Source organism: Phascolarctos cinereus, unplaced genomic scaffold, assembly GCF_003287225.1.
Source record: "Phascolarctos cinereus isolate Bilbo 61053 unplaced genomic scaffold, phaCin_HiC Scaffold_7;HRSCAF=346, whole genome shotgun sequence".
Classification (NCBI taxonomy): Eukaryota; Metazoa; Chordata; class Mammalia; order Diprotodontia; family Phascolarctidae; genus Phascolarctos; species Phascolarctos cinereus.
In genome coordinates, this window is record NW_027556180.1 from 194,946,969 (window position 1) to 194,962,363 (window position 15,395).

The 15,395-nt window shown below is 35.3% G+C and overlaps 1 protein-coding gene across 2 annotated transcripts in view; it reads left to right on the forward strand.

Moving 5' to 3' along the window:
- Positions 1–15,395, forward strand: part of CADM2 (cell adhesion molecule 2) — a 1,332,213-nt gene that overhangs the window by 1,137,034 nt on the left and 179,784 nt on the right. For both annotated transcript variants that reach the window (XM_020970708.2, XM_020970710.2), the window contains exons 4-5: positions 764–916; positions 3,935–4,072. In XM_020970708.2, coding sequence (XP_020826367.1) covers positions 764–916; positions 3,935–4,072 — 291 coding nt within the window. The remainder of the gene's footprint in view (positions 1–763; positions 917–3,934; positions 4,073–15,395) is intronic.

Here is a 15,395-nt window from a genome sequence, read left to right on the forward strand (position 1 = left end):
ACATAGCTAATGTCTGAGGCCAGATTTGAACTCAATAAGAAGAGTCTTCCTGACTCCAGGCTTGGCTCTCTATATACCATAACACTTCACTGCCCTGTTATGATGATGATGATGATGATGTTTCTATCTAAAAAATACATTAAATATAAGATGGGAATGAAATTATAATAATAGTTATACTGATAGTAATAAATTACATGTGTGGGATGCTTTAAAGTTTGTAAAATACTTTGTAGTACATTTGTTGAATTAAATTATTTCTAGTTATCAGTTCTATGAGAAATATCTTTGCCAGAGGTTTGTATTAAAAATAAATACATTGTACCTTTGAATTCCTAGTATATTCCATTGTAAATGTGAACTCATTTATAACATTATCATTATTATCAACAAAAAACATGTATTCAGTGGGTGTTCTGTGTAAGGCACTGTGCTAGGTGCTATTATGAAATTGAATAAAAACTGATATTTTTAAGGATCACAGGGAATGTATTTTTCTAGTCTGTTGTTATCACTAGTGCAATAACTTAGTAACATCTGATATAGAATTCTATTTCATTTGAACTTGTGTTAAAAAATGTTCCAGGAAACAGTTCCTAGAAACCTGTAAGAACTGCCTGGATTTAACAGAAATGTTGTTCAAATATGGGGTAGAAATAAACTGCTTAGTAGACTGAATTACAAAGTATGATGTGTAGCTTATTTTATTTTAATAAGATTGTATGACTTGTTTTTTTTAACATTTCCTCTTCCCTACTCCCAGCTCTAAGGGACAATAGGATTGAACTGGTTCGAGCTACATGGCATGAATTGAGTATCAGCGTCAGTGATGTGTCTCTCTCAGATGAAGGACAATACACCTGTTCTTTATTTACTATGCCTGTCAAAACTTCCAAGGCTTTTCTCACTGTACTAGGTAAGTGCAATTGACTAAGGATACCAAAGTAATATACCAGAGAAATGAGTACTGTCATAGTTCAGACCTCACAAATCTGTAAAAATTATTTTGAGGACCATTTTCATGGATCTTTCTTTGTAGAGCTCAAACTCAGAGACCTATTCTTTTCTTGTCTTTCATTTAATGTTGCTTCTATTTGATGGGCATCATTATTAAGAAGGGACAAGATTGTGTTTTATAAAACTGGCTAATAGGACTTTGCTCCTGACCAATTGTATTAAAAGGAGTTGATAAATATCTTTACTGTTGCTATTGTAAAATACCACAATGGGGTCACATTTGAAAGCAAAAGTTGTTTTTTTTTTAAAGAGCCTCCCATTTTCCTGATGTTTTCTCCTTAATTACATACTTCCCAAACTTATTCTGCAGACTTGTTTCTTCTGCAGTGTACGTTGTCAGTTGTATTTGTAGCTTGCTGCCTCTTTTATGCTTCATTCTCTAAATGTTGTGCTGTTTTCCCAAAGGTTAAAGTGACACAGAAAAAGCAATCCATTCATAGAGATGCCTAGGAAATAAAGTTTCAGTGCTGAGTTCTCTCTGATTCCATGAATGTCACTTGCCCAATCAGCTAAAATTGCTACAGTTCATTGAAACACACCTGTGTACTGAACAAGTTATATGATTTTAAAGATTGATTTTTTTGTCCCTGAGCTTGCCTTCCTTTTTAGATAGATAAAGGCTGAATGTTGAATTTAAAGGGACTAATGCATGCTGTTCTTTTGGCTGGGAATATTAAAGTTAATCCAGCTAGAGATTGGTTTTGTGCATAGGATATGAAATATGTTTCTTTTCGAGTCCCACTGAGACTATTTTATAAAAATCTTCAGAAGCTTGCCATTAAGGACAAAAAAATACCCACTAAAAATGGAGTATTTTGGGATAACAACTGCCTAAAGTTAATGTATTTTTCTGTAAAGAGCCACCTTGAGATCCCAAGAATAGATGACTGAATTCAGCTTATTAAACGGTCATAAGACATAGATGAAAAGGCGCTTTTTATTGTCAAGCCAAAAGATGGAAAGAAAGAAGCATAACCAATACCTAGTAATCAGTGCAGTTTGATATGTTTTTCTTCTTTTCTAGTATTTATTTTGTCCCCTTTCCTGTCCCCAGTGTGTAGGAGCTTTCCTACACATTTTTTCATCTATTTAGAGCATATGATCCTCTGACAGTTTGGCTTTATCACCACTTTTGGAGGATGACATTTTCAGAATTCTCAATGATTTCCTTAAATGCTCACTGCTTATTAAAAAAAATAATGTGCTGTCTTTGTAATCACATGTTGAACATTGTTGTACATAAATCTTCTGACTAATTACAATTTTGCTTGGCAATTTAATACATGAGTATCATGAAAGATGATGAATTGGTTTAATGCAAGGGAAAAAAGTATGACTCCATTTCTGGGGAAAACTACAGCAGGGTAAATTGATCCTCATGTGAGTCATTCTGGTAACAGCACCTTTATGTGAAGAATAGGATAGGTCACTGTACTTGTAAAAGTGAATAGTGATTAAAACATGCATTTAGGAATATCTTTTTAGAACCAAGTGTTTTCCTAATAATGATACCTATTTTATAATTTCTTATGCTATGGAATTGTTTATGTTATGTTTCCATTGAAAGGTTTGGTGACTTGTCCATTATCAGTCAGTCAATAAACATTTATTAATGGTCTTCTAGGCACTATACTAAGCATTAGGGATACCAAAAAAGGTCAGCTCATCTCTGCTTTCAAGGAGCTCACAGTTTAATGGAGGAGACAAAATGAAAACAACTGTATACAAATAAGCTATATACTGGGAAAACCAGAAATAATCAACAGAAGGAAGGCACTAGAGGCAGCTAGGTGGTGCATTGGATAGAGTGAAGTGTCTGGGGTCCAGAAGCTGTATGACCCTGGGCAAATAACCTGTGTTTGTTTCCATTTCCTCAAGCATAAATTATTTTGATATTGTGAAGATCAAATGAGATAATATTTGTAACATAGTAGATACAATAAATAAGTGTTCTCTTGTTCCCTCAAATTAAGCTAGATAAAGAAAGGCTTTCTGTAGAAGATGTGATTTTAGGTGGAACTTGAAGAAAGCCAGGAGGGAGACAAGAAGGGAAAGAATTCCAGATATGGAGGACAGCCAGTAAAAATGCCCAGAGTTGGGAGATGTGTATCCAAGGAGAAAAAATAAGCAGGCCAGTCATGGGGGAATGGACTTTTCCTTTAATTATTAGGATCAAAGGCCCAAGACAAAAAAAAAATAAATAAATATTTTCATTAAATAAGAATGGGAAAAGTATTTAATATGGACGTATGAAAAGCACAATGTATTCTTGGGTTTAGAAAAAAAAATTTCCAATAAAACTTGGTCTTCCTTACACGAATTCTTTAATTAATAGTAATAGGATCATAGATCTTGAGCTGAAAGAGACCTCAGATGTTTCATAATCTAACTGCCTCATTTTACAGATGAAATGAATGAAGCCTAAATTGTGCAGTCAGAGTTTGAGCCCAAATCCTCTGACCCCAAAACCAGTTTTCTGTACTATACTGCTACTTAGACTGTTTCGGGGGGGGGGGAAATTGAATTTACAAAACTATTATTTCCTTAGCTATTTTATGCCCTTTATAATCATATCTACTTTGAACTGAACATACTAGTATTTTTTTCTGACAGAATTGGATTTAAGATAAAATTATGTTTTATACATTGTTAAAAACCAATTTACTAATAATCCAGAATGATTTAGATCAACTATTTAGTTTATGTGTACTCTGTGACATTCATTTTATTATTCTTGATTGGGCTTTTACCCATTCATAAAATATAGAACTAATTATGGTACATAAAACTCTTCAGTACTCTTGGCAGCTGACCTAGTTTAGCTTTGTTCCTGTCAACATTAGTTCAAGTCTCACAGGAATGAATTGACAATAGCAGATATGGTTTTTTTTAATATGTTTGTTTGCTTGTTTTTTAGGTGTTCCTGAGAAGCCTCAGATCAGTGGGTTTTCATCACCAGTTATGGAAGGAGACTTGATGCAACTAACTTGCAAAACATCTGGAAGTAAACCTGCAGCTGATATCAGATGGTTTAAAAATGATAAAGAGATTAAAGGTAAGGAAAGGGAAATGCCACTACAATGCAAAGCAGTGTGTTTCAATTTGAAATGAAATGCTAAGGGACTGCATTTTAAATTTGTTTTTAATAATTTCCTTTTGTGCATCATTCATATATTAAATGAAATTCACCCAGACCCTTCATTTAGTATGAAGGGAAGTTGTACAATAGTTGACCAAATTGTTGTCTGCTGAAATTAAAAAAAGTAATGATACAACATTAGGCTCTCCATGTTTGACCCAAAAGAATGAAATTTCATAAACCCATGAAAATTTGGAGAGTCGCTGGGCAAATCATATTCTTCAACAATATGTGATGGAATACTCGAATACAAGGATTCGGTATAATTGAATTGTTCTTCATTTGTTGTTGTTCAGTTGTTTTGGTCATGTCTGACTCCTTATGACCCCTTTTGTGGTTTTCTTGGCAAAGAAAGTGGAGTGGTTTGTCCTTTTCTTCCCCAGCTCATCTTACAGATCAGAAAATGGAGGTAAATAGGGTTAAGTGACTTGCTTGGGGGCACACAGCTAGTAAGTATCTGAGGCTAGATCTGAACTTATTAAGATGAATCTTCCTGACTTCAGACTGGGCACTCAATCCATTGTCACCTAGCTGCCTTGTCCTTCATTTACAAAGGTTATTAAAATACATATACATATTAAAATATGTATATTTTTGCATGTATTTTTACCTAAACATTTTCAAGTACGTTTTGGTTTTTTATGTTGTTACCTAAGTATAAGTTGGGAGACAGAATTTTGGTCTCCAAAATTCAGAGACTATGAGATTAGAGTAACATATACATTAAAAACCCCATTATAAATACTCGCTTACACCAAGGATCAATTTTTGTTCCCTAAAATGGGAGTGAAAAATGTATTGCTTTCTAAGTATAACTATGTTTTTATGATATTTGGAGAGTCCTTGGGTAGCCACCACCACATAACAATGTTAAATTTTTTTTAGGATGAGCAGATAAACTCTTCCAATGTACAGATAATTGAGACAAATACAAATACCTCATAATTATGTTTTATCCCTAAAGATGTTTTAAATCAAGGCAACATTATACTATTTTAGCTTTATACCAATCCACATCTTCATTTTAAAAAACTTAGTGAAAGTTAGGGTACTGAATTCTTTTTCTTTTTTTTAAAGACCAACATGTAGGCACAAATTAAGTAGGAAGACTTAAAAATGTAGACACTCAGGAAATTGTGTTATGCGAGTATTGCTGAACCAGTGAGGAGATATCACAACATGGTAGCCATAAATGGCTCTGCTTTGAAAAACCTTAGGGAAAAAAATAAGAGCTCAATTCAGTACTTGCTCCTATAAATTTATCTTTGTAGAACTAGTATTTAGCTATTGGGTCCAATAGTAGCCTTGTATCTGCTTTCATTATGGCAAAAACCTCAATTCAGTCTGTCTATGTGTACCTCCCTCAGGTTTTTGATGAAAAAGAACCCAAAGAGCTTGAAGTCATGTTACTGGTTTTTAAGTATGATGCTCCTATGATAGTCAATAATCAGAAATACGTATTCCATGGCTATCATGTTTCAGTATTATTTTGACAAAATTCCTTTGAGTAGCATTTAAATTGCAATACATTAGACCCCTTTCCAGCCTCCTCAAACTACTTGGCCACTCCTAGATCCCTCCCACAGTCTTTCTGCCTATAAGGTCCTCTATCAAGGTGCTCAGATTCTCAAAATCTAGCCAAATGCTCAGATTCTTAAAATCTGGCTCACTTGCCTTAGCAATACAAATGCTTAGATTCCTTAATAGTTTGCTCCACATGACGGATGTTCTAATAAACTTTGTGGCTGAAAATAAATAAATAAATACATTGAGATACAATTTTTAAGAAAAGAAAAAAGAATGGAAAGAAAAGAGGTCTGTGGAGATATCTTGTTTAAAAAGCAGAAAAGAAAACAGAAGAAAGCCTACAATGAAGCAGGATGAGTAGGACAACTTTGAAAGCTACAGGTTGAACTTACCATGCATCTAAAAAGAAAAGCAAAAAGTATATAATAGAGATTCACCATGTCATGTACGATTTTCTATTTGTATTCTCCTGTATAAATGAAAATGCCCATTTTAGTTGGTGTTTGCTAAGTTGAAAATAAAAATAAAATTTAAAAAATATTTTAAAAAATTGTAATGTAGTACACGAAGAAAGAAAAGTCATACAGAAAACCTAGTCTTTTCCCCAAAACTTGTTGATTGAATCTTATACTGCTTTAAGGTAAATACATGTGTGTATATGTTTATAAATGTGTACATATATGTACACATATACACATGTATATGTTTTATAATTATTTTGCAGAAAAATTTTATAATAAAGATCAGCGTAAGAAATTTTGTGTAGAATGTGGAAATCTTTAATTTAAAAAAAAATACACATTTGTCCATTATAATCTTATGGCTGGTCTGTACTCTTGTCAAACTTATATAGATAATCCAGAAGCAAACTGAGATTTTTATACTTAAACTTTGAGAAATACTTTCTAATGCCTATGGCAGTATTTTATTGATAAGGATAAATCTCAAATTAATCTAATCTTTACCATTCAAATAAAATATCATACTATTTCTATAATTGACTTTTAGTAACTGGTATGCATAAAGGAGCCAGCTAGGTGGTGCTGTGGATAGAGTGCTGGGTCTAGATTCAGGAAGACTCTTTTTCCTGAGTTCAAATTTGGCCTCAGACACTTACTAGCTGTGTTAACTTGGGCAAATCACTCAACCCTGTTTGTCTCAGTTTTGTCATCTGTAAAATGAGCTGGAGAGGGAAATGACAAACTACTCCAGTATGTTTGCCAAGAAAACCCCAAAAGGCGTCACATAGAGTTGGACAAGACTGAAAAAAGTCTAAACAACAAAGCATAAATTATTGTAGAGTGATTTTCAAATTCCATTCTTTTTGCCGCGAATACTTTCTTCAGTATCCTGACAAGTAGTTATATATCCTTATCATGAATACCTCTCTAGACAGGGAACTAACTACCTTCTTAAGCAGTCCATTTCTAGTTAGCTCTGATTTTTATAGTTTTTCCTTTCATGAAGCTCAAATCTGCCTCTTTGCAACTTCCAGCCTTGTTCCCTTCAGGCCAAAGAAAACACATAGTCACTCTGGTGCCAAATACAACAAAGCCTCTTCCCTGTTATATGTCTTTTAAGTACTTGAAAAGAGCTATCTTGTTCTCTTGAGGTTTCTTTTTTCCAGGATAAAAATTCCCCTATTCTTCGGTGTCTCCTCTTGTGACATGGACTTGAGACTTTTTTCATGTTCATTGCCCTCTTCTGGCTATCTCCCCTTTATTAATGTCATTTCTAGACTATAACAGTTTTCTTTACCACCCCCTCCTCTTTGGAAGTTTTAAACATACTACTGATTTTTTTTTCTTTTTATTTGGTTATTATCCTGCTTGAAGATATGAAGACAGTTAAGCCCATGATTTATTTTAGCATTCATTGCTACTATAGAGTCAAATTCCTCATTAAATTTTGATAACATTATGATTACACTTCATAGTATATAGTCACTATTTACCTCTGGACGGCCGAGTTACTACCTATCCACAGGGTTGTTGTCAGGAAAGTGCTTTTTAATCCATAAAATGCTGCTTGATGGGAGGGGGGGAAGGAGGGAGGTTTTTGGAGGGGGTGAATGATTATTACTAACCGCTTTCTTCTGATGTTTTACATGTTATCTGCCCTAAAAACCATACCACTTGTTTCACTAAATATTTCAGATTTCCTTCCACAACTTCATTCTCTCTGGCCTTCTGTTAATTCTCCAATGAATGTATGACTAAATGATAATTAATTGTGACTGGTTGTCTATAGACGCCATTCCCAAATTAATTTGGCCACAAATATTTTGGGGCATTGGAATGTATTACTGAAGTTTGTAATTATTGGATCCATGAGTAATGAATGTCATATTGACAAAGGAGGATCAGGGAACTTTTGAAACAAAATGCATGAATGTAAATCTATTTTTCTACCAATATATTAATATTTTAAAAGCATATTAATAAGATATGATTTCATATTTATATAAAGAAAAATGTCAGTAGCATTGGATTTTTTCCCATGATATCACATTCATTTGCTGGATGATGAAGATATTAAGGATATCATTTGGAAAATACTAGTCTATATAATCAAATAGCTATTTGGTTCTATAAACATTTGATTTATAATCTAATATAGACAGTATTGATGAAGATAGATTTAAAAAGCTGATGAGACTAAAACCATGTTCAAATATGTATTTTAAATTTTGAAAAACAGCAAGTAATACTATGGACAGGTAGCGTTAAAAATTGTGTGTGTGTGTGTGTGTGTGTGTGTTTGTGTGGTAGATAGTGTAAAACAAAATACTAGAAATTTCATGATTAGAGAAGGAGATGAGACAGTTTTGTGAATTGTTTTCTATTCAGTTAGAAGAAAATGCATTAATTAATGTCACATATTTATGAGTCATGATCCATGGTCTAAATTACTCTTTGCTTAACCAGGAAATCATTTCCTGAAAGAACTAGTAGGATTTCAGAAAACCCACAATTGAAAAATGAGAGCATGGACTGTTTTGAGTTTCTACCACAGGGCCAAGCACACCACTAGATACTTATTGAATCAAATGAAACTGAATATATGTCTGTGTTCGTATATACACATGTATACATTATACATTTATATTGTACATGAATATATACTATATAAATAGAATTAGGATTCAAAGATTTTTATTACAATTCTTTATCTATGCTGTGTGGTGGGTAGGAATACAGCAAAAGACTTCGCTTCCTTCTGTATATATAGTCTCTCCCAAACTAAGGCTCAGAATCACACAATCTCGGAGTCAGAAGGAATTTCAGAAGTAATGTATTCCAACCCATGTCTGAGCAAGGATCCCCTCCAGACAAGGGGTCATATGGATTTTGCTTGAAGACTTCTAGTGAAGGGCAACCCACTAACTCCCAAGGCAGCCAAATCTACTTTTGGATAGTTCTAATTGTAAGAGTTTTTACATCAAGCCTGGATCTACGTCTTTCAAATTCTACCCATCACCCCTAGTTCTGCCTTTTGAGACTAAGCAGAACAGGTCTAATACTTATTTCACTTGACAGCCTTTCAGATATTTGAAGTTAATTATATCTTTCCTAAACCTTCTTCATTCCTTCAGGGCCAAGCTAGGGCTTGTCTGTACCACATCTCTCCTCAGTAGCTCTTTCACATGTACTCCTTGAAATCATACTTACAAGTATGTTACTCTTGGCATGTGCATTCACTCAGTCCTTTCCACCCGGCCACTGATGGCCAACATCTATTCTTTCCACAGTTTTTCAATTGCTGATACCATTCTATATATATGAATTGTAGCTCTCTGTCTATATTCCATACTCCCTTCTTTAACTGCCAAAAAGGAGTACCCCTACCTAGTTGACTCTAACTTGACAGCAGGCAATTGCTGCTGTAGGCAGGCAATTATATCCCTCCTTTCTTGCCCCTACTTCTGCGTATCTATCACCATCAAACACATACAAGGTGCTTTTCCTTTTCCTTTTGCTTCTGTATTTGCCCAGCTCCTGAAAGTATTCCAGTTCTAAATGTCATTTTCACATCCTCCCTCCCCTTTCATAGAGAATGAATTGTTTAGCTCTTGCTGGCCTGCATAGGAAAAGATTCTGACAACATATTTAAATCTTTCCTGATTCTATATTTATTTAGTTTTTTTTATTCCTCATAGAAGTCTAGATACTTCTATGTACCAGTCCACTTTTCCCATTAGTCCCCTTGTCTAGTTCCCTAGGACTATAATCGCAAAGAGGGTTCTAAATTTAATAGTCTTGATCATTGGATTCTTCTTCCCCTTTCTGGATGGAAGAGCTCCCTGAACCTTATCCTTAGGATAAGAAAGACATTAATCCACTCTTTCACAACCTTGTACCTCATTTGGAAGATTGAAATATCTTCTCCATGCTCTGGTGATCTTGGGTTCTAGTTCCTATTTTTGTAGTGAGGGCTTTAAGGGAGGTATGAGCCTAGGCAATGCCTAGATCACCCATCACAGCAGGGACAGAAACACTTGTATGTAATACCCTGCACACTCCCCCACTCCCACCTTATATAAAAAATGTGGATCAGGAATTCCTAGAAACTTAAGGCCTTCAGCCATTTCCAGGTACCTCTCCATGAACTCCCCTTTCCTAGCCTGAATAATTGGCAAGCTAGATGCCTCAGTTTTCAACACTGAAAAGAGTCTGTGGAATAACTTCAGTATTTTGATACATGTTTTGCTAGGTCACCTCTGGTTATATGAACTCCAGAGTTGGTTGCCTACTCTTCTGTCCCCTATCCTTAGGCCTCTGGGTTCCACACTAGATCTCTTTGCTGACATTTTATCTGTCCAACTGGATAGGCATGTTCATCTTATCTGGCAGGTTTTCAGCCATAAAGTGACTTCCAGATGGTCTTAGAGTCACCCATCCTACACTCAAAACTGCCTTTTTCACATGACTCTCAAGTACTAAGCTCTCTCATCTACTGTATCAAGGACCTTTCACTATACCTGATACTCAGTACCCTTAACAGCATGGTGTTTCATTTAAGAATTTTCTTTAAGGATTTCCTTTAAGATTTTTTCCAAAAATCTCTTTGGATGCCCTTTAAAATACTGGTAATTCCTCAATAACAGGCTATGCTCCTCCTTCAAAGGAACTATCCAATCTAATGTAGCCTCTCTCAACTTGCCTGTGGGGGCAGTAGATAAAGCTCTGGGTCTCGAGTCAGTAATACTTGAATTAAAATCTGAAAATAAGGAGAAAGATGTGAGACTGGGGAAATCCTTCAGAGGAAAACAGGATATGAGCTAAGTCTCAAAGGCAGTCAGGAATGCTAAGAACTGGAGGTGAGTAGAGAGAAGGCATTGCAGATAGACAGCCAATACAGAGGAAAACATTTGAGAGATATAATCTCTGATTTCTGTTTGGTCAAATTTAACTTTCAAGGAGTCTGCTACTTGAGTAAGGTTTTCCATAACCTAAATTTAGCTGCTCATTCTTCTTTTAATTCTTTTGTCTTGTAATCTCATTTCTTTTGCTATTCTTTTTTTTTAATTATTTATTTTTAGTTTTCAACAATCACTTCCACAGGCTTTTGAGTTTTAAATTTTCTCTCCCTTCCTCCACACCTCCATCCCTGTTCACTCCACATATGCATTCCTATTCTTTTCTTTAAAACTATTATTTCATTTGTAATATAATTTTGACTTCATTTCTTTTAGGAATCTTACTGGAGTTAGTGACAATCTGTGTTTTTGTTTGGGAATTGATTGGATCAATTTGATTTGAGTGGGAATTGTGTGGAGTTGTTCTCTTCTGTGTTTGTGGCTTGAGAATCCCCGGATTGATGGAGAGGCAGAGTATTTATTAAGCACTTACTATGTGCCAGGCACTATGCTAAGCAATATAGACACAGACTTTTAAAAAAGATAAACATTCATAAAGGGAAAATTCAAAGTGAGGGGGAATTTCAAAGGATACCTATTCTGCTGTGGAGGGATAAAGGAGTCCAGAAAGTGAATTGAGTTGGGAATGAGCATTATAGTTGAGGCATCCTTAAGAAATGTAAGTCCTAGCCAGTAACCCCCAAATCTTACAGCTCAATAATATTTATTGTTGGTGGTTTTTATTTATTTGTTTTGTTTTGTTTTGTTTTGCTCATTTTTCTAGCCTTGCTTCCTGAACAGGAACTCTACACCCTTCTAGAATAAATTATGGGGCATGGCTTGGTCCTGATCTCTATAACTGAAGTTCCTGTCACTTTGTCCTCTAAGTTATAATAAGCATGGAGTTCTTCATAGAGATAAGATAATTAAACTGGGCCAGCAAAGTCAGGAGTGGCTCCCAACTCATGCTCTAGAGTGATAGAGACACAGGTGAAGACTGTAAGTGTCTTTGGCTAGTCCCTTTTCCACCATCCCCCTACTCCTAGGCACACAGCTGTGGGGTTCAGGAATTTCCTAGTTTGCCTCTTCTGCTATGACTCCTGTAAAGCTCCTTCTGCTATGCACCTTGGGCCAAGGTCTTCTGACTCAACTCCTTTCCTAGGCCATGCACAAGCTTCTGGGTATCTCTTTTTGTAAGCCTGGGCTAGAAAGAATGCACCCATACTTTGTCCTTGAATTTCTCAATTATTATTCTTTCTGTGTTTTGGTGATCCCAGCACCCCTAGACCTCTAAACTTTAATAGCACCACCTAGTTTCATGCTCAAAACCTTGTTAGGATGGTGTAATGAATATATTTACTAGTTGTGTGACCCTAGGCAAATCACTTAACCTCCTTCAGCTTCAGTTTCCTTATCTGAAAACCTACTTTATGTAGTGGGAAGTGGTTCTGAATTTTTGAAGTCTATGTTGAAGAATTTTTGTTTTTCCTTGTTAGGAAAGTTGTGTTTAATTGGGGATGTTTTGCTCCACTGTCTTGAAGACAATCTTGGGACCATGATGTTAGGATCCAAGTGCATTGTTTCCATTATCCTTAATAGTGAAAAGAGTTAATTAATAGTAATCTTTAGAGATATTTCCATTTTTATCTTCCTTCCATTTTCATCCTTAAAGAGCCTTGACATGTCTTTTCCTAGATGAATAATTTTCTAAATTTTCTTTAAAATTTTTTTAACCTTCCAATGCTTCTCTTTTTTTATACTGCTTAAAGTCTTCTATAATCCTTCATCATATGATTTTATAAATATATTATATGACTTTGGGTCACTATCTCTCTCCTTAACAAGTTAAATCAAGTGTGTGCTGAGTGAGTATGGTGCTTTCTGTTCTTTGTTGGTATTCTTCTTGGGACAATAGATTTAGAGTCCCTGGATTTCTGCATATATTTATTGTTATCAGTGTTGATTCTATTTCTGATGTCCATTTACCTTATTTCATTGTTTAGTATTTGTTTAAATAGTTCAGAATTTTGCTGTTTAAATTATATACCTTTTATCATTATTATTCATTCTTCTTGCTTTTTATTAATTCTGATTTTGCCCCGACAAGTCAGTGGTCTGGCTCTCCACAGACTGATGATTCAGGAATAACTTCTAAATCAATAACAAGTCTTTTCCTGTCTGTTACAAGTTAATCTACCTCATTATTTTTTTTTTCTGAAATGTTATTTGGGACATGTCATGCCCCATATCTACTACTAATTATTTTTCCAAAGAAAAATGTCATGTTATAAAGAACAAAACTCTGTTTAGTCTATAGAATTCTTTTGATTTTCTCATACTTTTTCCCCTGAATCATGTATTCTCAGATTTTTTTTTACCATCCTCACCTTCTTCCACATTTGCGTTTCAGTTACTAAGGATCAGAGTATGTTGATTTAATTTGGAAAGTCTTATCAAGTTATTTATATAATTTCTCTATGCCTTTTTCTTCAACATAGACTTCAAGAATTCAGAGCAACTTCCACTTCATAAAGTAGGTTTTCAGATAAGGGAATTGAAGCTGAGGGAGGTTAAGTGATTTACCTAAGGTCACACAACTATTAAATATGTGAGATAGGATTTGAACTTAGGTTTTCCATACTCTAAGTGTAGCATTCTTATCCACTGCACCACCTTTACAAGGTTTTGAGCCTGAAACTAGGTGGTGCTGCTTAGGTTTAGGGGTGCTGGGACCCCAAAATCACAACATACAGGTCCCGCTAAGATGAATTCAACCCAAGCCTTCTTTCAGCCAAAGACAAGGTTTATTAGAACATCGATGGGGTGGGTAAGAGTTAAATAATCTGGCATATTGATCATACTCTTAAGGAATCTAAGCATTTGTATTGCTAATGCAAGTGGGCCAGATCTTGAGAATCTGAGCACCTTAATGGAGGCCAGATGGACCTTATCCACAGAAAGACTGTGAGAGGAATCTAGGACTGACTAGAGGAAGGGTCTAGGGAGGATCTGGATGGGAGTGGCCAGTAAGCTGGGGTGACTATGAGGTAACAGAATGCCAGAACCTGGACCAATTAGCCAAGGAAGAATGAAGCTTAGATAGAATTAAGGATGGGAAGTAGCTGGGGCCTTTGGGAGGTAAGACAGTGGAAGGCTAGGCTAGGTTAAGGGTAACAGAGAATTGGGAAATTGGATGTAGTGATAACAAAAGACCAGTTGATAGGATTATAGACTCAGTGGGTTTGGCCATATAGGAAAGTCCAGGTTTTTTTTCCTTTCTGGGGTCCAGCTCCCAGCCTCATCAATTTGATCCTTACAACGATCCTGTGAGGTAGGTGCTATTATTATCCCCATTTTACAGTGGAGGAAATTGAAGCAGGCAGAGGTTAAATGACTTGGGAAGTGTCCTGAGGCCAATTTTGAACTCAGATCTTCCTAACTCCAGGCCCTGTGTTGTAGTGTCCACTATACAACCTAGCTTCACCTAACCAGTGGCAAAGGCTGAAGAATAATGTAGCTTTTTTGTTTTCAAAGGAAACTCATTTCCAAATATAATTTGTTCCCTGAATATTGTGACCAGGCCACCAAAGTTATTTTGATTGGGTGACAAACATTGCAAAGATATATATTCTTTACTAGCTGCTGACAGTTTAAGCAAAATTAAACATGAGTTGATTGGTTTTGCCTGTGCTGATGCTGCAGACTGCCATGGAAAATGAACGCTTTGGTAGACATGCTCCATAAATTGAAAAGTAATTTTTTCTGACTTTTTCTATCATCTTTTCATTTGTACAAAGAAAGATGATTTCAGAATAGGCTTACCTGAGGAGAGCAAAACTACTCTGTTGCTAGACAATGGTGGAGCTCTCCATGAGGGAGGAAGCTGGCTAGTGTTAGATGATATTTTTACCGTCTTCCTGATTTGCCAAGTTATTTCATGGATTCAACCCAGGGAGCTACATGTTCTTCAGAATATGGATTTTTTCTGTGGAAGAAATTTCATGAAAAAGTTGAGAAATTATTTCAGACTTTCCTTAAATCATAACTAATATATTTAGAGCTGGAAGCTTAAAGACCATCAAGTCCAACTCCCTCATTTTTTAGAAAAGGAAACTAAGGACATAGAGATTAAGTAACTTGCCCAAAGTTACACAGGAAACAAATGATAGACACAGGATTAAAACCCAGGCCCTCTGACAACAGAGCTCTATCTGCTGTACTACACTGCCGCATTGTGCAAGTGTTATCATTATTTGTATGTAGTAATAAAACTTGAAAGAGAATTTTGATAAAAAAAAAACTGACCTGATGTTAGGTTTGCAGAAATTCTTCTCTTGATCTTTGATGAAAAAT